The sequence below is a fragment of the Phocoena phocoena genome, chromosome 9 (assembly GCF_963924675.1).
Source record: "Phocoena phocoena chromosome 9, mPhoPho1.1, whole genome shotgun sequence".
Taxonomy (NCBI): Eukaryota; Metazoa; Chordata; class Mammalia; order Artiodactyla; family Phocoenidae; genus Phocoena; species Phocoena phocoena.
In genome coordinates this window covers 74,154,313-74,178,331 of record NC_089227.1, presented here as the reverse complement: position 1 = coordinate 74,178,331, position 24,019 = coordinate 74,154,313, and the positions used below count along the sequence as shown (strand labels likewise).

The 24,019-nt window shown below is 39.7% G+C and overlaps 1 protein-coding gene and 1 pseudogene across 1 annotated transcript in view; one reads left to right on the top strand and one right to left on the bottom strand.

Moving 5' to 3' along the window:
* CTTNBP2 (cortactin binding protein 2) overlaps positions 1–22,186 on the top strand; it is a 161,126-nt gene extending 138,940 nt beyond the window's left edge. The window contains exons 15-23 of the mRNA XM_065884453.1: positions 3,764–3,916; positions 4,088–4,275; positions 7,565–7,743; positions 10,005–10,204; positions 10,559–10,741; positions 15,596–15,659; positions 16,778–16,910; positions 17,907–18,008; positions 21,118–22,186. Coding sequence (XP_065740525.1) covers positions 3,764–3,916; positions 4,088–4,275; positions 7,565–7,743; positions 10,005–10,204; positions 10,559–10,741; positions 15,596–15,659; positions 16,778–16,910; positions 17,907–18,008; positions 21,118–21,333 — 1,418 coding nt within the window. The 3' untranslated portion in view covers positions 21,334–22,186. The remainder of the gene's footprint in view (positions 1–3,763; positions 3,917–4,087; positions 4,276–7,564; positions 7,744–10,004; positions 10,205–10,558; positions 10,742–15,595; positions 15,660–16,777; positions 16,911–17,906; positions 18,009–21,117) is intronic.
* LOC136128683 (U6 spliceosomal RNA) lies at positions 5,963–6,063 on the bottom strand (annotated as a pseudogene).
* Positions 22,187–24,019: the final 1,833 nt, after the last annotated feature.

Genomic DNA, 24,019 nt, shown 5'->3' with positions numbered 1-24,019 from the left:
TCCCTTGCTTCTCATCTGGACTCAGAGCATCATCCCTGCAAAGCCTTGTTTTAAGTGGACAGTGTAAAAGATGGGCTGCTTCCATCTCCAAAGAGGAGATTATGGACTTGGGGTCACCTTAGATATAAAGGAGTTTGGATTTAACTATAAATGTGATAGGTTAATTATTTTTAAGCCAATGAGTCTTGCTCTAGAACTAGCTATCCAGAACTTATAATACAAGGGTATGAAAAACTGGACTGTAGCCCTGAGACTAGCCAAGTGAGTGTCTGATTAAGATTACTGACCTCTGGAGAGGGGCAGAGCTGACATACCTATAAAGTTGGAAGCAGGGGAAAAAAAGGGTAGATTAGTTTCAGAAATAGGGCTTTGAATTAGCACGGGGCAAAGGGAATCCAAATGGCTGACTTTCCAACAATAGGCCGAAAGGAATCTCTGGCTATAACATGGGGTGAGTGGCCATCTTATGTCTCCATGAACCCTGATCAGAGGCTGAATAATCCTTCAAACCCAAAGGTGTAATGAGTTTCTGTTTCTATGGTTGGTTAATATTTTGGAATTGAAACCATGTTAAATAACTTGAACTAGACATGCTATTTTACAACTAAAATGAAATTTACATTTGGACCAACTTGCTTTAGGTTGTTGAACTTAAGTGGTCCGATGGAGAAGCAGATGTTACTGAAAAAATTGAACATATGAGGCCAGCAGTGTTGAAGACAAAGCTTTTCACCAAAAAACCCAGTCTGTTTGACCCTTGATTGGTACCTCAGAGGAGACCAAGATGAACAAAGATGAGGTGGAAACCCAACCCAACTGTTATGAACAGCACCCCACACCCTTTTTGTCTAGGGCACAAGCTGTGCATTAAATGTGGGGTTAATTAAGTCACTGACAATACAGTCCTTGCTTGTGGACTCAGGAGAATGAGTTTGTGTCTTTCCAAGAGACCTCCTGCAATCCTATAAACTCGTTTATTTCCAGCCTGAATCCTCCCTTGCTGCCTCCATCCTTTTGTCCCAGCCCCTGCTGGACATCTCAACAGCGATGCCTCACTCATCACTCAGGCCTGAAACATAACCCATCACCACCTCCCCTGCCTCAAGTGTTTTCCTGCTCATGTGCTCTCTGTCTCCATTCACTGCATGGCCTCTTCTCCAGTGGGAACTTCTGAGTTGTCTCTGCTATTCCCTCTCTGCCCCTCTCTCAAGACATCAACCACTGAGCTTTGCTCACTCCACCTCAGACTATCCTTTTGTTCTGTGCCTTGGCCCTGGATGAGGCTCCTGTTACCTCTTGTCCTCACCTCAGCAGTAAGAGCCTGTAGATGTGTTTTCTTGTTTCTTTGCTCTCCTATCAATTCTTCACACCAGAGTGAGATCTCAAAGCAGGAGTCAAATCCTGTTTATCCCCTCTTTAAAGACTTCCACTGATCCCCAGAGCTGGTAGTTACTCCCTTCTGACATGACATCCTGGGCCTTCCACTTTTCACTTGTGGCTGGGTTCTGAGACTTCATATCAGCAAGTATTACCCTGACCGCACATAAAATGCCAATGCCCCAGGCCCAGCACTGACCAACTACATCACAACCTCTGGGGCTGGATCCCTGGTGACTGTAATGTGTAGCCCAGAGTGAGGACACAGCCTGCTGCCCTACTGCCGACAGATGGGGCTCCTGGCTTCCATTCCACTGATGTGACTCTGTACCCAAGCTCCCAGCCTGTCCTGACTAGACACATGTATCAGCTTTGAGCTGTCTGTCATGCTACTCTTGCAACTATTCTGACCTTGGTTTGAAGCCCTCGTCCCTTCTAGGACTGAGCTCTGCCTGGCCTCCATTCTTCTGCCTATGCCATTTCTTAAACCTAGAAAGCCTTCTTCTGATCTGTCAAGATGCCATTCCTCATAACGGGTCCAGTTTAAAATGCCACATCCCCCCAGTTAGAATCAGTCACCTCCAGCATGCCATAGTGGGGCACTGGAAAACATTTGTTGAGATGCAATTACATGTTCCTGCAGACACATTCTAGCTAGAACTAGCCATACACTTAACACAAATCAAGGCAAAACTGGAGACCTTCAGTCGTTAGTTACAGAAAAGCAGATACATGGACCATTCATCCTGGTCTGGTTTTGTTGTTGCTGGGCTTGGTTTTGTTTTTTTAAATCACTGGGTATAAAAGATTTGTTAGTTTATCGTTGTTTTAAAAAACTATAGGTTTATCATGTTTCATAAAAAACATATTTTTGAAATAACACTTGAACCTGAGAAGCATAGAACTGTAGCACTCTTTACTAAAAAGCTCTGTGGAAGGGGATGCAGCACACGCCAGACACTAGTGTAATAGCCCCAACAAATACAACTCAGTTGAGAGGTGGCTGGCTCTGTTTCCTGTCTTCTAGTTTTTAAAGCTTTATAGCATCCAGAAGAGCTATTTCAATTTCAGAAGATTCATTTACAGGGACTTCTTTTGAAAGTGAAAATGTATTTGTGTCTATAGTAACTAGGAGGTGGAATGGAGTATAATGTACTCTCATAAGTGTTTGTGAAAAGTGGAATACTTGACAAAATCACTCTCAAGCATTTTAATCTTTTTTGCAAGGTTAACTTACCTAAGACTAGGGCATCTTAGAATCTTCTAAAATGTTAAAAAGTGATTTTTTTACTCATTGGTGTATAGGAAGTATTATTTATAAATACATACATATGTGTATATATATATATTTCAACTACAATATTAACAACATTGGACTGTTTCCAGTTGCCAGGGCACTGTTTCAGTTACATTTTATCCACTGACTTGTCTCCTACATATAGTAGCAATCTTCCATTTACTTTCCGTCTTTTACTTTCGGTTGACATGCAGTTCAGCCCCCCCGTCTTTAGTGTGAGGACCCCTAAAATAAGACTCACAAGTCCAAGATCGCGGTCCTTCCTTACCACTGTTTCTGAAACCTGAGTCAAATCTCTTTAACCTCTCTGAGATCTGTAAAATGAAAGGAGGAACCTGCTGGTCTCTGAGGTCCTGTCTCCATAATTTTATGAATATTTTACATATGTGTAATTTAAAGATCATTTAAGGATTTTAACATTTTGTATTCTGAAATACCCATCTATAAAATACATACTGCCTATTTTTACAGATCAATGAATAATTTAAAATAAAATTGTCATTTAACCACTGACCAGGTCACAAAATAGAACATTCCCAGCTTCCAGAATGGGCCCATGTGCCCCACCCCTGTTCACAAGGGGTGGGGCACATGGAGGTAACCACTAGTCTGTCTTCTGTGGTAATCATTTCTTTGCTTTTTCAAAATAGTTTTACTATCTATGAATCCCTAAATTATAAGGTTAGTGTTGCCCCTGTTTGAACTTCAAATGATAGCATCATATTGTGTGTAGCCTTTTGTGATTTGTTTCTTAATATATCGTTTGTGACAGGTCTTCATGCGGTTGCCTGTATCTGTAATTTGTTCACTTTCATATCCGTTGTATGAATATACTCCTATCTAGTCTATTGTTGGTAGAGATTCGAGTTGATTCCATTTGGAATCTGGTGTGGAACTAATGTTGGATCGTTGTGTCTGTGTATCTTCAACCGTATTCAGTAATGCCAAACTGTTTTCCAGAATCCTGTACTCTCCCAGCAATGTCAGAGCATTCCCATTGTGTCACGTCTTTGCTAACACTTAAATCTTTGCCAGTTTTTATAGGTTTTTGTAAAATCTTTAATCACTGAATTTCCTTTTTGACCACAGCATGTCTGATCCCAGTGAAACAATCTCCTGCTAACAAGAAAATCATCATCATCTTAGAGAATTTGGAAAAATCTTCATTGTCTGAGTTACTGGGGGACTTTTTGGGACCTCTGGAAAATCGCAGCACTGAAAGCCCCTGTACTTTCCAAAAAGGTAAAGATGGTAGAGAGACCATGCTGAGAAGCAGGCTGCTTTGAGATCCTTCTAATCTTTCTGTTTCCCAGAGCACATGTTATGCTTCATGGTCGTCTTTCTTGCATGTATTTGAACTTGTCCCCTACTGTGGCTTGCTGAGGTTGGACTGTTGCTTTTGGTTTGTTTCAGGAAACAGAACGTCCGAATGTTATTACTTTCATGAGAACTGCTTTTTGTTGGGAACCATTGCCAAGGCCTGTCTCCAGGGCTCCGACTTGCTGGTGCAGCAGCATTTCCGCTGGGTACAGCTGCGGTGGGATGGCGAGCCCATGCAGGGGCTGCTGCAGAGGTTCCTAAGGAGGAAAGTCGTGAATAAGGTAACAAACCACAGGCACAGCCTATTGCTGGGAGAGGGGCCTTTAGTGTCAGGTGACCCAGGCTTGAGCTGTACCACTTACTGTGTGGCTTCCAGCAAGTAAAATTTGGGGATATGCAAGGGTTAAAATAGGATAATGCATGTAAAACCCATAGCAGTTTCTGGACTATATTAAGTATTTTAAAAAGCAAACAGGTTTTATTTTTTTTATTAACTATTCTCGAGGCGTCTCTCCAAGTTCTAAACGCTGTGGGAAACAAGATGAGAAAATTAATCACTCTTCTTAAGGAAAAGCTCCTGCTTCCTTGGAGCCTTCATTATCCATCACTCAAGCTAGTTTTAATATTTGTTACAGTGCGCTATGAAAACGTCACATGAAAAAAATTAGAAATCTCTATCTGTTGACACATTTTCAAGAATAATAATCACTTTTAGTGATTTTTCAGAATAATAAAATATTCTGTATTCTATCAAGATAACAAAATTAATTCAGTGCTGACCAACTCGAGTATATCACTATTTAATTAATATTCATAAATTGGGCCAGTAGCTGAGTGTCTGGGTGGACTTGAAATAAAAGAGCTCGATTTAGCAAGATTTTATCATTTAATCCTGCACAGTTGGGCCACACTTGGAGGACAGGATCTTCATTGTATCAGCACAGGATTTTAAGCTGTAGGTAACACAACACCCCACTGCTAGCTGCTTCACACACACAGAAGGCTTTTTTCCCTTACATAACCAGATGCCTTGCAGTAGGTGTTGATGATGTCCATTCACACCTCTGTGATGTCAGGTCCCAGGTCTGGGTGAGTCTGTTGACCTCCCTTCAGGATTGCAGGACTTTGGGCATCACGCCCTCACACGAGCTTGTTCACAGGCAGGAAGCAGGATTCTGTGCAGAGAGGGAACTTCGGCTTCCTTTGTCTCCTCCTTATCAGGGGGAAAGAATCTTTTTCTGAAACTCCCAGAAAGAAGATTTCCCCTGAATGGTTTCATTCACCAGACTGGTTTCATGCACACCTCTCCACCAGAGACCTTGGCTAGAACTACCTTCCCAAGGCCAAAGCTCTCCACCAAGTTCCTGAACAAAATTCAGTCTCCGTTATGTTAGAGTGTGTGAACGTACATGCGTTTGTGGAGTTGGGGCCATGGGAGGCGGGTGGAGGGAGAAGTGTGGGATGGGAATGCCTTTGGTAATTCAGTGAACAGTGCCTGCTAGTGGTGATTTGTGTTAATATCTGAAATTCCTAATTGAATCAGAAGTCCTCTGTCCCAAGCTCTGCTAAAGTCAGTTGCCTGGTCGTAAATATATTCTTTTGACCAAAGCACATCTATTATATGACCTCAACCAGTAGGAAGAAAGGGGAGGCAAAGACAGTCATAGGTATACAGCTTTTCAGATTATTGATACTTCCATTAACTTCATCACTATTAATATTTAAATCTTATTGCCAAAAAAGTCACGTAAATAATTGCAAAAGATACCAGTTTTTTTCCTTAAAGACTTTATTATTTTTAGAGCAGTGTTAGGTTTACAATAAAATTGAAAAGAGCGTACAGAGATTTCCCATCTACCTCTTGCTCCCCACACATTCATAGCCTCCTCCATTATCACCAGAACGGTGCCTTTTCTTATCAAGGAGGAACCTACACTGACACATCAAAATCCCTGGTTTATCCAAGAGAAAAACATGGAACGCTTCACGGATTTGCGTGTCTTTCTTGTGCAGGGGCCATGCTAATTTTCCTTGAAACGTACATCTTACCTGGTAAAGCATACCTCTTTTCCCTCCTCTGGCTCTCTGGTAAACATAGTTTGAAAAGGATTGATTTTACTTATTTGGAAAGGAAAGTTCCAAGCTTCAGGCTCTACACTTTCCTCCATTTTGTTTGCGAATGGGCCAGTGGGGTGTGCTGTGAAGAATAGAAAGGGGAGGGGAGGTGTAATGCCTTTCATTTATCAGGAGTCACTTCAAGTAGGTTAATAAAACGGATTCCAGAGTAGGAGTACAATGGGAATGAATGACTCCTGCAAAACGCCAGAAATCTTGTAACTGCAGGATGGAACCAAATATTTGGGGGCACTTAGAAGCACACTGGCACGTGATCAAAATTTCTTTTTCCAGCTCCTTACAGGGATATAAGTAAGCAGACCTTTTTTGGACAATACCAGGCTTCTAGTATTTAATAAAAAATAGTTATACTTTCTTTAGTAGGAAGTTAATATTCAGCTGTTAATTGTAGCACATGATCTCATTCTCGCTGGAAGAGGATCAGAGAAAGTGGGAGAAATATGATTGTTCCTCTTTTGAAGAAAAGGGAAACTACGATAACACATCCCAAAGCCTCATGTAACACAGTGCTGTTACTTTAACGGAGCTGCTAGAATCACTGAACCACTCTTTCATTTTTTTCTAGGCCAAATTCTATCCCTTCATGTAGGACATAAAAACATTCATGTATTATCCTCAGTCTTAATATCATAATTCCTTGGTAAAGTAGAGATTTATGTGAATCTGCTTTCTTATAAAATACAGAGTCAATTGCTGTATCTGACTTCTAAATATTTGAGAGATTCCTCCTCATAGTAAATAAATCTTTGTCCTTTTGTGACTCCTCTGTACTACCAAAAAGGGACCTTTTATAAGATATAATTCAACTATTCAACTATAAGATATAATTCTCCCATTCAACTGTGTGTGTTATACAGTATTACTTAAAATTTGCACATTTTAAAATTTGAAAACATACTTCTTTATGCTGTCAGAGCATTTTGATGAAGTTAGCATTTTAGCTGAGCCTTCTAGGGAAATTAGAAGTAATACAAGGTGAACATGCCACAGATCCAGGTATGCCATCTTATAACTTACCCAAAATATTAAAATATTTAATGTAATTTTAATTTCATTTATTCAGAATCCTTTTTTGAACACCTGCTATTTGCAAGACCTTGTGAGGAATTCTATACACATGTGAAAAATGATTTCTTCCTGAATTGATGTTTAAGAATTCATCCAAGTAAGACACCTCATCCAAGGTGTCTTACTGCACTATCATGTCTGAATCCTTTCATTGCATGTAATAAGCTACAGATCTGTATCTCGTGCTAACACACGTCATAGAGTGTTATTACCTAGCCCTCTTCCAGCCACCCCAAGTGAAGGTAAAATCAGATTTGGCTACAGTTTTTACAGTTTGAATTTTTATATTTTTAGTTTTGGAGTGTTCGAAACAAACTGTTCTAAACCAAGCCCCCCCCCCCCGTCTTCCCCCTTCCCTGTCTCTAGTTCAGGGGTCAGGTGCCCTCTCCCTGCGACCCCGTGTGCAAGACGGTCGACTGGGCCCTGGCTGTCTGGCGCCAGCTCAACTCGTGCCTGGCCCGCTTGGGCACACCGGAAGCACTTCTTGGGCCAAAGTATTTCCTGTCTTGTCCTGTAATCCCCGGGCATGCCCAAGCGACAGTGAAGTAAGTGTCATTGATCCTTCTTTGCCTATTTAAAGTAGAGCCCTGGCTGATTGGGAATGTTTGGGGGTGAGAAAGCTGAAGGGGCCACCTTGGGCCACCTCTTGTCATGAACATGGAAAGCCATTGCCCTGTGCTCTTGTCAGAGGACGACCATGACTAGTGTGGTGGGTGCTTCCTAAGGAAACTATTTTGCTAAGACTAGATGGATCCCAATTTCCCTCTGTTTACAAAACTTTCATCAGACTCATGTGCGACTTGCTGGGCAGTGTCTCCTGGGGAAGGCCCACATGAGACAGTAGGTCAAGTATCCTGTAACCATCCCCCTACCCCACCTCCTAAAAAACCCACTTACATTCTGTCGATGAATTGAAAAGCTTCCTCTTTTATTAATGAGACTTACGTACTTACTGTGTTTTAGAACAGCTTATGAAAACAGACATATATACAGTAAGGTTAATGAAACAGAAAATTAGAAAAAATTTGTCACCATCCATCCAGCTTACTTAGTAAGGGTTCTGTGATTCGCTGTTAGATTTGATTCTGTACTTTCTGGCATCCTGGACAGAAATCTGTTTTGGAAAGCGGGGTATGCAGATAATATGTCTTCTCTATTGTAAGACAAACTGTCAGTTTAATAACAGCTAATTGAGGGAACACAAGAAGTGCTATATTAAAAAGTACACAGCAATTTCTTGTTAAAAAGCAGAAATACATTTATTCATTTAATTACCCCTTTCTTTATCAATATCATGAGTAAATTGAAGCCTTTTTTTTTTTTTTTTTTTTTTTTTTTTTAACATCCAGAGCTTCAGGATTCTTAGGAACCAGTTTTGGCCTTTCCTGTCTGCTGCATGGTCATTGTCAAGAGCTAGAGGCTCTGAGATTGTTACCTTATCTGCAAGCTGACAGGTTAGCCTGCCACATTCAGGATGTGGCTTCTGACCCAGCACTGCATCACTCAGAGCTCAGCCACAGCCTAGGCTTCGTATTTGCATTGGTTTCCCCACCTCCTCAGGCCCTATGGGGTGATGCATAGTGGCCCAGGTGGATGCTGGCTTTGCATCAAAGCTGTGGAACTGTGAGCTTGGGAATCACCCAGTTTTCTAACGGGGATGCTGGCAAATCTGCCCAGGAAGGAAATATAACTTTCATTATCGTCAGGAAACAAATCTGCCCTCTGCTCCAGAAGGAGACACTGTCTCTGTTTTTCTAAGTCGGTTTACGATACTAAAACAGCCTTGAAAAGATAATCCAGAGCAACAGCTGACACAAGAGGTACAGAAATGCCACGGAGAGTTCACTCCCAACAGCCATATTAAGGAGCTGCCTTTTTTAAAAAAATTATATATTGTTTTAGCCAAAGCTTATATCATCTTTACCCCTTCAACACCTTTAGGAGTACTTTTTTTCCTGAACTGTGTGTCACTAGACATTAACAAAGCAGCTGACAATAGATGCTTGATACTGAGTAAATAGTTTTAAGGGTCTTGAAAGGCTTACGTCAGTATCTAATAACTTTGAAAACTTTCCTATTCTGGGAGATGGAGTTTTGTCTACAACCTTTAACTGTATTAACTGTTTCTTAATGCTGCAACAAAGTGTAATCTTTTTTGAAGGAATTTTGATTGGCACTAAGTGCTCAGCATTTGGGCTGAAGTCCCGCAGCAGCTACAGCTATTAATGCAAAGAGTCCACCTGAGGCCATAGCTGGTTGATCCCATCCCCTCTCTACAGGGCTAACCCACCACTGTGTAGACGCTGAGCCCCTGCCTTGGGGCAGGCAGATTTAATTTGCCAGGGATCATAAAATGTATCCCAATTGCAGAAATACTAAAATACAATATATGCATCTTATTAAGGAAAATGGCAAGTAAGTTTAAGCTATTTAGACACAGACTTTCAGGAAATCTTTTTCCAGACTTTTTAGTCTATAAGGTTTTCCATGTATTTTTTCCCTTTCCATATATTTGATTTTATTTGTGCATTCATTTACTCAACACTCCAGCTCTCCAGGATCTTATAAAGAAAAAGGTGAGAGACATGTTAGCAGTTTCATCTGAAATACATTGTGTTTTTAAGGCAAATTCAAACTACTTTGGTGTTGGATAATTTCACATATTCCAAAATGACCTGGGAAAGGTAGCCTGTCCATAGAAACACTTAGGTTTTGTTTCACAGTCTTCCAACCTGTTCCCTGTAGAGTTGTGTGTGATTCCTGAGAGGCTTGGTCCTAACTGTGAAACCCACTCCTCTCTCGGAAGGTGGATGTCTAAGCTGTGGAATGCTGTCATTGCACCCAGAGTTCAAGAAGCAATATTGTCAAGAGCCTCTGTGAAAAGACAACCCAGCCTTGGGCAAATGACTAAAAACCCTAGCCAGGGACAGCAGGCTGTGGTTAGAGCTGCTCTCAGCATCTTGCTTAATAAAGCTGTTCTGCATGGCTGTCCCCTCCAGAGAGCAGGTATGTGGGTTCATGCTGGGAGGAGAGGAAATTCACACTCTTATGTAATGCTTGCTTGAATTTGTTTTTAGGGCGCTCTATTTTCTCTCTTTGTAATGAGAGAAATTATCTCCATGTAATGGATGTTGCACAACACAGCTTTAGAACTCTCTCTTTTTTCATTACTGGCTCATGTTTAAATACCAGACTTCAAAGTAAAGTTTGCTGGTTGACAAAACGCCTGCTTGGGTATTACAAGCCTGTGATTTTGAAGAGGCTGTTTCTTTAAGTATTGGAAATGTTGGATTTTACTTGACTCTGAAACTGCATTATTGCTTCTGTCCTTTTGACAAAACATGGTTTATGCTATTTCAGAGCTAGACCAGCATACAGCTGATTTCAAAGGAGGAAGTTTCCCTTTATCCATAGTTTCAAGTTACAACAGTTGCAGCAAGAAGAAAGAGAGTGGTGCCTGGAGAAAGGTGAGCACCAGTCCTCGCAAGAAGTCTGGCCGGTTCTCTTCACCGACCTGGAACAAGCCGGACCTGAGTGAGGAAGGTAAGGGGGGCAGGCATGTCACCCACACGTATGTGGGCATCCATGAGGTGGTTTCTGAATGCAAACGTGCTTTATTTTTATCACTCTGCATTCAACAAAGCAAAATTCTGAGTATTTCAGATACATATTTTCATGGAATAAAACACGTGGTAGTTAAACTCCAAAAATATTTGAGAGCCCCCTACCTGAAAAAATAATCTTTCATACTAGAATTCTGAAATTAAATCTTTACCATGTTAACGGTCATCTGCTTTTTATTAATTTGATTTTCCTGGGATGCACACAATTATATTTATGTAATACAAATTGACACATAAAAGGAAAGAAATATGCCAACATGCATTCCTGAGCCAACCTTAAATTTTTAGAAGTATGTATTATAGACGTATTTGATACCAGTTTAAGGTCTTTACAAGTGAGTCAGCTTTACACATTTATTTCATACATGGGATGTACTGTGTACCAAGTTTTATTCTAAGCACTGGAAATAGAGCAGTGAAAACAGGAGATAAAAATACCCCCCTTCATAAAGTTTACATTCTAATAAATTATTAGACCTCTTCCTTTTGGCTCTGATAATAGCATAATCAGTTGTACAAATTTTAAATGTCCTCCCTAAAGGCAATCATATTTGAAAAGATGTTCCAACCTCATATGCATTGTGGATTTCTGTTACATGTAATTGAGGTCTTCAGGAGCCCCTTGCACCCCAAAATTTTCTGTTTTATGTAATTTTATGGCAAGTTGACAGCAATGGGGTTGACTAAATAAAAGAATACGATGCCTAAAATCTTTCTTAAAGCAGAAAAAGTTGCTTTTATTACTATATTTTTATATTGAAGCTTGTATTGATTTTTAATAAAAATTGAATACGGTTTTAACCGTATCAGTACATGCCAGAGTTCTGTAATTACCCCAAGTATGTGAAAATAAATTGTGAGCACTTTTTTAAATGACTGAATGGACAGTCACTGAAAAACAATATAAACTCTCATTGTAAAGATAAGTTTTATGTATTTATAATGGGATACATTCTGATCCCAAAGGCTTGCCCTTACTTCCTAAAGTTAGAGTGTTTGATTCAGGGAATAAAGTCATGAGACTCTAGCCCCCCAGTAGAGCCAAGAGTCTCCCTCAGATGACTTTCTGTAACAAGGATTATACCTTTTACCTGTTGATCCCTTGAGAGTATCCAGAAGGGCTCTACGATGAGGATTATCATCTCCATTTACAGAGAGCAAAACTGAGGCTCAGAAACCCTTGGTTACCTGCTCCAATTCACTTCTACAAACAGGGGGTTCTGCAATCCCTGTTTTCTTTCCTGGCGAGTCCAATGCTGTTTTCTTCAGTCTGTGCCACTCATAATAATCCATGGCACTCAAAGAAGGACACCCGTGCAGGCTCTCTTCACTGTATCATTTCCAAGTGCATTAGAATTCCTTTAGGGCTCAGGACCAGCTGCTTTCCTGAACAATAAGCATTGCCAATATAGATCAATACTTTAGAGTTGACAAACAAAATCCATAAAGTGAATATGAACTGAAAACAATATTATGGAAATAAGTCTAACTTGGCAGACTGTATCAGGCAAAACTGACTTATAAATTATTTTAAATTCATTTATATTTTTAAAATAATTATTAGTTGTACAGCTATTGGATATATCAAATATTCTTTGAAACATGAAAACTTCGATGAATAAAATTGTGTGCAACCATAGTTTACACTGACTTCAACGCAGAGATTTATAAAACGCATTGGCCAGTGTTTAGGTGCATGAACCACTGATTGGTTAAGGACCAAAGGTGGACATGCCTCTAGTTTTTAATTTTTTTTATAACAGTAACTTTTTCTAATAATTACATTTGATATAAAAATTATTACAACAGGGCTTCCCTGGTGGCGCCGTGGTTGAGAGTCCGCCTGCTGATGCAGGGGACAAGGGTTCATGCCCCGGTCCGGGAAGACCCCACATGCCACAGAGCAGCTAGGCCCGTGAACCACGGCCGCTGAGCCTGTGCGTCCGGAGCCTGTGCTCCGTGACAGGAGAGGCCACAACAGTGAGAGGCCCGCGTACGGAAAAAAAAAAAAAAAAAATTATTACAACCACGTTTGGGTTGATTTTTGATTTTTTGACATCATTGGTTTAAAAAAGAAAAAAACAAACCAAAAATAGAACCCTTTTGCATTCCATGCAGACCACTATGGAAACTCATAAAATTTAATAAAGACACAGCCTTTTTCTTTCCTGACCTAAACCAAGGCTGAGGGGTTGGTCACAGGCTTCTGGAGAGCAGGGCCCAAGGCTGTGTGCACTTACATGGTAATTAGGGGAAACCTACTAGTCATGGCTTTCTGACAATAATGACAAAAGTATGGATGAGGAAATATACAGAGATTCTTTGATGATCTGCTTTTGATCTGCTTTTAATCAGGATATATCAAATTCGACTTACTTTTCAAAATCATTCTTTAGAGATTAATCTGTGCTAGCACCATTCGTACAATTTTAGAATTAACTCAGAAGCAACTGTGTTAATGAACTTATAAAATTACAGTGTGTATTATAGGAAGACATTTTGAGTCTAAAATGTTTTAGTGTTTCTCAAACTTTTTTTTTTTTAACATCTTTATTGGGGTATAATTGCTTTACAATGGTGTGTTAGTTTCTGCTTTATAACAAAGTGAATCAGCTGTACATATACATATGTTCCCATATCTCTTCCCTCTTGTGTCTCCCTCCCTCCCACTCTCCCCATCCCACCCCTCCAGGCTGTCCCAAAGCCCCGAGCTAATATCCCTGTGCCTTGCGGCTGCTTCCCCCTAGCTATCTACCTTACTACGTTTGTTAGTGTGTATATGTCCATGACTCTCTCTCGCCCTGTCAAAACTCACCCTTCCCCCTCCCCATATCCTCAAGTCCGTTCTCCAGTAGGTCTGCGTCTTTATTCCTGTCTTACCCCTAGGTTCTTCATGACATTTTTTTCCCTTAAATTCCATATATATGTGTTAGCATACGGTATTTGTCTTTTTCTTTCTGACTGACTTCACTCTGTATGACAGACTCTAGGTCTATCCATCTCATTACAAATAGCTCAATTTCATTTCTTTTTAAGGCTGAGTAATATTCCATCGTGTATATGTGCCACATCTTCTTTATCCATTCATCCAATGATGGGCGCTTAGGTTGTTTCCATCTCCGGGCTATTGTAAATAGAGCTGCAATGAACATTTTGGTACATGACTCTTTTTGAATTTTGGTTTTCTCAGGGTATATGCCCAGTAGTGGGATCATAGTAGTAGTAGCTGGGTCATATGGTAATTCTATTTGTAGTTTTTTAAGGAACCTCCATACTGTTCTCCATAGTGGCTGAACCAATTCACATTCCCACCAGCAGTGCAAGAGTGTCCCCTTTTCTCCACACCCTCTCCAGCATTTATTGTTTCCAGATTTTTTGATGATGGCCATTCTGACTGGTGTGAGATGATATCTCATTGTAGTTTTGATTTGCATTTCTCTAATGATTAATGACGTTGAGCATTCTTTCATGTGTTTGTTGGCATTCTGTATATCTTCTTTGGAGAAATGTCTATTTAGGTCTTCTGCCCATTTTTGGATGGGGTTGTTTGTTTTTTTGTTATTGAGCTGCATGAGCTGCTTGTAAATTTTGGAGATTAATCCTTTGTCAGTTGCTTCATTTGCAAATGTTTTCTCCCATTCTGAGGGTTGTCTTTTGGTCTTGATTATGGTTTCCTTTGCTGTGCAAAAGCTTTGAAGTTTCATTAGGTCCCATTTGTTTATTTTTGTTTTTATTTCCATTACTCTAGGAGGTGGATCAGAAAGGATCTTGCTGTGATTTATGTCATAGTGTTCTTCCTATGTTTTCCTCTAAGAGTTTGATAGTTTCTGGCCTTACATTTAGGTCTTTAATCCATTTTGAGCTTATTTTTGTGTATGGTGTTAAGGAGTGATCTAATCTCATACTTTTACATGTACCTGTCCAGTTTTCCCAGCACCATTTATTGAAGAGGCTGTCCTTTCTCCACTGTACATTCCTGCCTCCTTTATCAAAGATAAGGTGTCCATATGTGCGTGGGTTCTCAAACTTTTTTGACCATAACCCATAGTGAGAAATATATTTTAAAGCCTGACCAGTACACACAAACCTGTGCATTTGCATGTATCTAACTGATACAAATTTATATATTTACTGCAACCTGTGCAATCTGATATTTCCTATTTGTTTTTTTAAATGGGTTGAAATATGCAGTTTGAAGAAAATTGGTGTGACATGCAGTATTTGTTTTAATGCTGTGACTTTTTGTATACTGCTATTTTGTTTTCTGTAAAACGCAAAGCAATTAAAAGTTAAATTTCTACGCACCAAGGCCACCCACACTGTAATATATCATAGGGCCCAGACATCAAAAGCTGCTTCAGATCTACATAGTCAGTAACTCATCAGTAACATTGGAAGGCAAACAAAGGGAGAGAAAGGGAAATTACCATCATCAAAAGGCACCTATTAACCCCTTTTTAGGTACTTTGAGAACAAAGGCCTAAGGATGTGGGGGCTTGACTGGTTAGAATAGGGTCCATTGATGAAAGCAGAGTTGAGGGTTCCTGAATTGAGCCTCAGGTGGTGTGAGTTGTACTGTCTTTAGTCATAAATATATCAATACATGAGGTTGTTGGTCATTCCCTGACCTTCCACAGGGCTTCAAGAGATGGATTTAATCCAAAAACAATATGAAAATACAGCAGAGTCCATAGCCTGTTTCTTTTAAATACAGAGTTCAAGAGGCACAGGGACATTCTGTTGAAATGTGATTACATTTTTTTTCTTTAAACAGGTATCAAAAATAAGACTATATTACAGCTGAATTGTAACAGGAATGCTTCTCTGTCAAAACAAAAGTAAGTTTCCCTTGTAGATTTAACTCATAGCAAACTACACATTCTCATGATTAGTCTGTGCAACTATGAATTTCTTTAAAAAAAAGTTTCTTAGCCTATTTTGCTTTTAGTTTGTTAAAAGGTTAGAAATATCATTGGCTTCATTTTGTACCAAATTTGATAGCATTTGACAAAGATATGGTAACATCCTGCATTTGTGAACTTTTAAACAGACTTTTAGATGACTTTTTTTTTTGCGGTCCGCGGGCCTCTCACCGTTGTGGCCTCTCCCGTTGCGGAGCACAGGCTCCGGACACTCAGGCTCAGCGGCCATGGCTCACGGGCCCAGCCGCTCCGCGGCATGTGGGATCTTCCTGGACCGGGGCACGAACCCGTGTCCCCTGCATCGGCAGGCGGACTGTCAACCACTGTGCCACCAGGGAAGCCCCGTGTTTGTTTGTTTTTAATGATAGATTTACAGAAACCTAGCATGACTTTTTTTCTTATGTTGCTCCTAGGGAATTGTTGATTATACCTCCAAACTTGTAAGCAAGCTGAAATAAGGAATTATTTATCATAGAATAAAAATGCTTGGTAGTTTGTAAATAGGTCCCCAGTGTACCCCAGTAATTTGTGTGCTCCATCACTTGTCAGGTAGCATTTAGGGCCCTGTGCCCTGGTTCACAGAATTACAGAAGGGGGTGAGGGGGGTCATTGAATCTCCATCACATGCTGTTTCTGCCGGGTCCACTGTTAGAGCTGTTGTACTCAACAGCCTATATAATATTTGTAATAACTCTGTGTTGTAGGTATAAGGAATTTGTTAGAGAGAAGGGAACCCAGGAACTGAGTGAGGTGTTGAGGACAAAAAGAAAACCTGACCTGTGGTCATATTGCTAATATGTGGTAAATTCATATTTACTCCATTATCACACTGCCCCCTGCACACAGTGTCTTAGCTTTATCTTTGGAGACAGAGGGAAGAGTAAGACTGGAATGTTTTAAGTGAAAGTAGAGTTCTTTGTGTAGTAAAATTTTACCCTATTGAGAATTTTAAGTGGGAGTTTTCAGAGTCCAGCGGGAGTGGGTTGTTGCGTGACATTGATGGATGCCTTTAAAGGATGTTAAAAACTTTTTAGGTCTCTAGAGAATGATCTGTCTTTGGCGTTGAATTTGGATCAAAGACTCTCTCTGGGTTCGGATGATGAAGCGGACCTTGTCACGGAACTTCAGAGCATGTGCTCCAGCAAATCTGAATCTGATATAAGCAAGGTAAGCAGGACGCTTGGGGGAGGACATTGAATGGTTGCACCCAGCATTCGAGAGACTTCTTAGAGCCACATCATAACTCTCACTCCCTGACAGAAATTCCTTATCAAATAGCATGTTAATGCTCTAAATCAGAACATCCCTTACCTTGCTTAGAAAAGCCCTTTCTTCCAAAATACCCCTTCTACAATAAGGGAGCTCTATTTAGCACACGTTCTCTGAAAGACCCGAAGTGTTAATTGCGTTACCACAAATTACACCAATACATCCTTTTCCTTTTCGTATTCCTAACTTTGGCCCATAAGTCACCAGTCAGTAAGAGAGCATTACAGCAGCCTTGTGTTCTGGATAGAATGGCAACTTTCCTTACAAATAAAAAAAATAAATGGCCTGTGTAATTTGTTTAGTCAAAGTCTTCAAGCTGTGAAATTTGAGATCCGAATACGGAAATCAGTGACCCAAAATCTCGAAGTGTTAACAGCATCAAGTTCAACCTGTTTTGGCACCTGACATCTGCAGCAAATTTGACCAGACTTCCTTGATAAATGCCTTTTACTTGAAAGGGACCATAAGGAGGTAGTTATAACTTGTGCAGCTTCCGCCCAAAGACTCACCTATTGTATTTAGACAGTCATAATCTCTGGCCAAAGTAGAACTGACTAGCTTATTTAATGTTGCTGCAAATGCGTCGAAATAACCTCTGGAAAAATAAGGTAACAATGAAAATCTTGCAAATTTTATATCCTTTCATTTTGTGCCAAGTGATTTTTTTTTTTTTTAATAGGGCTCATCTGGTTGTCTTCTTCTGACTTTAAAAGACTTTTTCCTTAAAGGGTATGTCTCGTGCATTTGCCGTTCGTTTCACATGAAGACTTCAGGTCTTCATATGAACATTATGGGACTTGCAGGTCTGTTCTGTAGAGCTTCTGACAGTAAGAGAAGGATCCCACTTCTGTTGTGGGTTTTCCACAGTGACCTGATAAACTGTATATCTTCCAGATTGCTGATTCCGGGGATGAGTTAGGGAGGTTTGATCGTTCAGGAAACCACCCTGCATTTTCAGCAACTGTTAATAATCCAAGAATGCCAGTGTCACAAAAGGTAAGTGTCCCCTTTCCCTCCAAAATGGGACAAAGAAGGACTGTTGTGGAATTTGACTTCACAAATCTTTCAATGTGCATCACAGTTACTTTTAAACCATAGTTGGGAAATAAATAGGATAAAGGCAAAAGTGTTCTCTAAGGTAATCAAGGTTAGAAAAATTATTGTTTGGATAATAGCTTGAAAGAATCACATAGAAAAGCATTCTTTTTCCTTCTATTTGATGCCAAAATTTTGGGTGTCTTTTCCATTTGTTTATGCCGAAACTAGATTTCTGTCTTCTATTGCTGTATTTTAAAATGGGATATTGAATTTCATTTGAGCACTATTTTGGAAAACTAGAGTTAATTTTAGCAAAGTGCTGAGTGATGATAAAGATCTACACACAAAAAAAAATCTCATTCTGGTTTACTTTAACTTGCCATATCATGCATGTTTCAGTGAGAGACTTTCCTTTAAAAACAAATCAGAATGTCAAATAGAAGAGCCAGGATTCCAATAGAGTTCCTCAACCTCTTGAAATAACTTATACGATCGGTTAATAAATGCCAAGAGTTGAGATAGCCCAGCATGGTACTCCTGGGTGAACAGAAACAATAAAACTACTTCTTATCCGGTAGTGATTTTATGAGGATGCATATTTTGTAAGCTCACCAAGCCATGTCGATTGTGGTTCACATCCTGTTCTCATCCCCTCGCATGGCAGCCGACACAAACCTGTTGTGGGTGGGGGGGGGGGGAGTGCAGAAAGCAGAATTATAAAGTCAGGGTGGTGAGACTGTTACATTATTAACCCTCCTTTGATCACCAGACAGCCCTGGGCTCCCCTGCCCCTGCTCTCTCACGGCTTCGTTAGGTTTCAGTCCTGATTAGTTACGCGGAAGCTGTGTGTGTTGCGGGGAATATTAACAAGGCTGAGTTCTTGTATAAAAAATACATAACATGATTATCTGTGAAGAAGAACATGACCTGTCTGGCTTACTCTGTATAGTATTTGCTTTTTTCCCCCAATTGGGAACAGTTTAGAAGCACAGCAAAAGCATAGTTTGGAGAGCAGGTAAGGGAGGATGAGTAAGGAGGTGACCTGGGGTCCCTGCGGAGAATTCTGGCTGGAAAATATTTGTTCAGGAGCTGGGGTTCAGAACACCTTTCTTGGGCCTCCAGGACCCCTCTTCAGGATTCCTTCCTTGCGCAGCAGCCAGTGGGAAGGGGTGCGATGAGCCACTCTTTGTCCGCAGGGCCCAGTCACTTTCCTATATAAAAAGGTTGACTGGTAGTGAGTGGCAGCTGTTGGATAATGAAGACAGTTTTGTACCTCTTTTTTTCTCTGTCACAGGACCATAGTGGGTTGCTACAATGAGGTACTGTCCAGAAAAATAGTACTGAAGGGAGGCTAAGCTTTGTTTTAAAAGGGACCTTTTTAAAAAATGGATCATTTTATACTTTCTGGGCTCTTCAGAAAGAACCATAGAGTTGTTTAAATGTGCGGTTTGATGCGGGTATTAGGAGGACAGCTGCCCCCTATTGCTTTGCCCACTGAACGCCTCGTGAGGACTGTTCCCCGTGGCTAGATGTTCTTCTCCGAACCTGCCAGCAGAGGGTGAAGTATACTCATTTGGCATTTGCCAGCCTCCTGAGAGCTTCACAGGCTTATACCTCTTCTACTGTGATAAACTCAGCGAGCATTTCTTGGTTCGATGCCCAGTCTCTATCAGGAAGTAATTCCCTTTAGAAGTAAGAGCTGTCTGTGTTAGTTGAAATCACTTTCTCCTATGCGGCCAGAGAGGGGCCTATTAATCAATCAGGTAGCATGTCAGCCAGCCTTCTTAAACAATTTACATAGATACAGATTTAAATCAATCATCAGGAGAGTAGATACTAATAAATGTTTTCTTCTCATTAAGATGCAAATTAAACCCCCTAAAGCAGAAGTTCTCATTCTGGTGGCATAATGAAATCCACTTGAGGATTTTTTTTTTTCCAATCCCCGGTACCTGGACCACATGCCCTAGAGGTTCTGATGTAATTGGTCCAAGGTACAACCTGGACGTTGGGGTTTTTAAAAGCTCCTTGGTGATTCTCACGTGCAGCCAGGGCTTAGACCCACTCTCCAACACATACCTCTGATCTCTCATCCTCCTTATTTTCCACCCCATTTCTTTCCAGATATGTCCTTAAACGTCACATAACTTACTTTTACATGTAATTTACTATTTCAACAACATACCCGTCTTCACCCTTCCTTCTTCCCATGGAACCCTTTCCTCTTCACCTGTCATAGCCCATACTCACTTGAGCTCAGTTCTGCCACCTGGCAAACATGAAGTGAGGCCTATCCAAGTGAACTCAAGATCAGGGAAAACAGCATGAGTAAAAGGTCTTATCCCAGCATCATCACTCTCACCTATCCAACTCTGGTTCCTCGCTATCCAACTCTGGTTCCTCGGGGGCAAAATGAGAGACCTAGACCAGGTGCAGAAGAGTTCTGAAACACTAGGAAAACAAGAGCATGCAGTTTCCAAGAATGGAAGATCTTGAGCTCCTTAGTCATAGAGAATTGCTACGCAGGAACTTTAAGTCGCTACCGCAGAAGCTCCGTCAGAGCAAGGATGGTGCTCTTTTACGTTCTCTACTGCAAGCTGAGCACCTAGAACAGTGTTTGTCTTGTAAACATTCAAAAGATGTGTTGAGTAATAGTCCAATTAGATCTAAAGGCAGAAAAATTAAGTGACATGCTCAAGGTGAAAGAGTTGAATTGTAGAACTGCTTAAAGATGGTTGGAGTAGTCCAGTTTGACTTCCTCAGGCCTAGGACTTCATACAGCTCCAGCTGGTGAGGAGACCCCAGATTCTGGCACTCGATTCACTGACTCCTGCGTCTAGCACTTTTGTGATACCACAAAGGACCTAATGAAAATCAGCCAGTGGGTCTATAAGACATTAAGCATTCAGCTTCTCCCCTCCATTGTCTTTTGTTCATTTTTTCATGAGAACTTAAGAGAGAAACTCCTACCTGCGTGTTCAGGGACGGAGAGGAGGAAGTTAGGACTGATCACAGAAGTTGGGAACAATGTCAAATTGACAAGCTATTTTGTTTGCCTTTCTTACAGGAGGTCAGTCCTCTCAGCAGCCATCAAGCGACCGAATGCAGCAACAGTAAATCAAAGACTGAGTTGGGTGTTTCAAGAGTTAAATCTTTTCTTCCTGTTCCTAGAAGTAAAGTCACCCAGTGTTCCCAGAACACCAAAAGAAGCAGCAGCAGCAGTAATACAAGGCAAATAGAAATAAACAATTCAAAAGAAGATTTGAAACTTACACAAAAATGAACAAGTAGAAAAACCTAACAAATAGGCCTGCCTACAATATTCTCATTCTTCTGTATATTTCACACAGACACCAAGGACAACAAGATGTAAATACCTTTAAATGAATCAAATGTTTTCACTGCAATATAAAGTATGAGTGCAGGACCACTATTCAGTTTTTTGTAAAGTGTATTTATAATCAACATTTAGGGTTTTTTTTTTTTTCAGTTCTGTAGGATTGAACTGCAATACCAAGAAGTTATACCCACTTTTCAAGTAGTTTTATAATAGAAAAGTCATAATAGTTTTACTCAAGATGTTCAGGGGTATTAAAACAACTGTCTGTGTACTGTATATCTATATATATGTACATATGTATATTTAAGAAAGCCTGAATCATTGCATACTACATGTATGCAACATTGGCTTAGATAACAGGTACCATTTTAAAGAGATCATAATTTTATGTTCACTTGATGAGAAATGACTAGAATGGGGCAATAACAAATCATTTCTCAACAGTTACTTTTCTTAAAAGCCATACTAAGTATTTTTAAGTATTTTGCCTGTTAAAATTCTAGTTTCCAGTTTTAAATCTTTTAATGGTTGCATCATGTATATTTATGCTTATGAATTTGCATTGACTCCTGTAAAATATGAAATTATATAATGCAATAAAAAGTGTTATCTTTCTTAACAAAAGTTTTATACCTAAGTGGATATAAAAAAGTAAATGCTTCAATAAATGAGACTTAACTCCTCTTCAATTCTAGTGGCACAATGGATAATATTTTCTAGACGGTTTGTTTCACTAATGAAATGACTTAACTCAAAAATTTAATATGCCTTGACACCAAATAAAATATTGAATTAGTGAAATAATTTTGCTGTAGTTTCTATCGCTCTTAGTAGTTTATCCATGCAAAAGGTATTTGTGTTCAATTTAAGGACATTTGTAAAACTGGTCCTCCATGTTGGTATTTCAGTAGATATTCAGAGAAAGACTCACACTTGTTAGAAAGTATTAGTTGGTTTAAACTAAACAAACATTTCAGTGGAGCTCTAGGAATTAGGTGCTCATTGAAAAAAATTTTTTCATACATACAAAAAAAAAGTATAATTATATACCAAGAGTCATTTGCTTGTCTGAGAGTACTAAAAGTCCTTTCTTGGCCAGAATGGTTATTTACATTAAAGTATATACATGTGCATTGAAACTATATTACACTTTGCAAGTATCTTTTAAAAATGTATAGTGAAGATTAGGCCACATGGGGTGAAGTAGAGGAAGGATCAGGGAAGAGATCAATTCCAGTACCTGTCAGCCTTCATCTCTGCAATCCTTGGTTGTACAGCATGGACCTCACGGACAGGGAGATGAAACTAGAGCAAGGGACAGAGGGTAGATAGGAGAGAGAGGCTGGAGGAAATGGGCTTGAACACAATAACGCCTTTGAGCTGGACTCAAATTCTTGGTACCCTGGTGGTATTTGATACTCTCAAGTGTTTTCACAAAAAGACATTAATCTTGGGAACAAAACTCAATGCTCTTGATATCATAGACCAACATACATAGATTGAGGTGGCTCTAATGTGTTTCCTCCTGCTTACATACACCTTCTTAGATTGTGTCGTATTTGATTTTTTAGTGATAAGGCACTGTGCTTTATCTTAGCAGCTTTTCTGAAGATAAGGATCTCATTAGTGTATTCAAGGACCAGAGAAGAGAAAAAATTTGGAATATATTATTAAGATGACCTCTAGTAACTGATCCATACAGTTTTGATTCATTAGTAAAATTCAACACATATACTTTTTATAATTCGATGGTAGACTGGAAGATGTCTAAAGGCATTTAGATCAGGAGCTTTCAAAATACAGATAGAGACCTAGTAATTGGTCATTTTATCAATTTAGTGGGTCACAACTACCATTTTTTTGAAAATAGGATAGAATAGAAAGTGTCAGAGTACATCATGGTATCACAGTCAATAAATGAACTATTTGTGAAGATTTTGTTTCTATTATGTAGGTACACGGATGTAGGCACTGGATTGTGATGTAAAGCATAACTCTTTCCGTGGGTCATGTCCAAAAGTCTTTGAAAGTCACTACGGTATAATGGAAGCTAGTGGTGAGGGTCGGGGTGCTTTGGGGGTTAAAAAGTTCTTTGGTGATAAACAGCCTTGGGACTGAATTAAGCACTAACATTTACTAGCTGTGTGACCTAAGACAAGTTACCTGATCTGTTTGACCCAGGTTTCACAATAGTTAAATGGGACATGACAACCCTACAAGTTATCCATGAGCATTAAAATGAGGTAATATAGTGTTCCTAGTTACTCCCCTCATACATAAAAAGTAATAAATTATGTCCCAGAACTCTGTGGCAATCCAACGTCTTTTCAAGTTGTAATCAATTCACAAGCAACTACTAACAGCTGTATTATGAGCATCAGATTTTACTACAGTTGTATGAAACACCTAACAGATAGAAATAGCTAATTGGAAATTAATATAAAACATTAGCAAATTTTATTTTCCTTTATGTTAAGTCTATTTAGGAGAACCTCATCATCAAGGTAACACATTTTGCAGTTGCCTATGTAAAAGAAAAACTAGTAGATGTGTCAAAATCTGATAATGAAAAAAGCCAATTTTGATAGACAAGGCTGAATTTCCATAATATTTTTTTCTGTGCAATAAA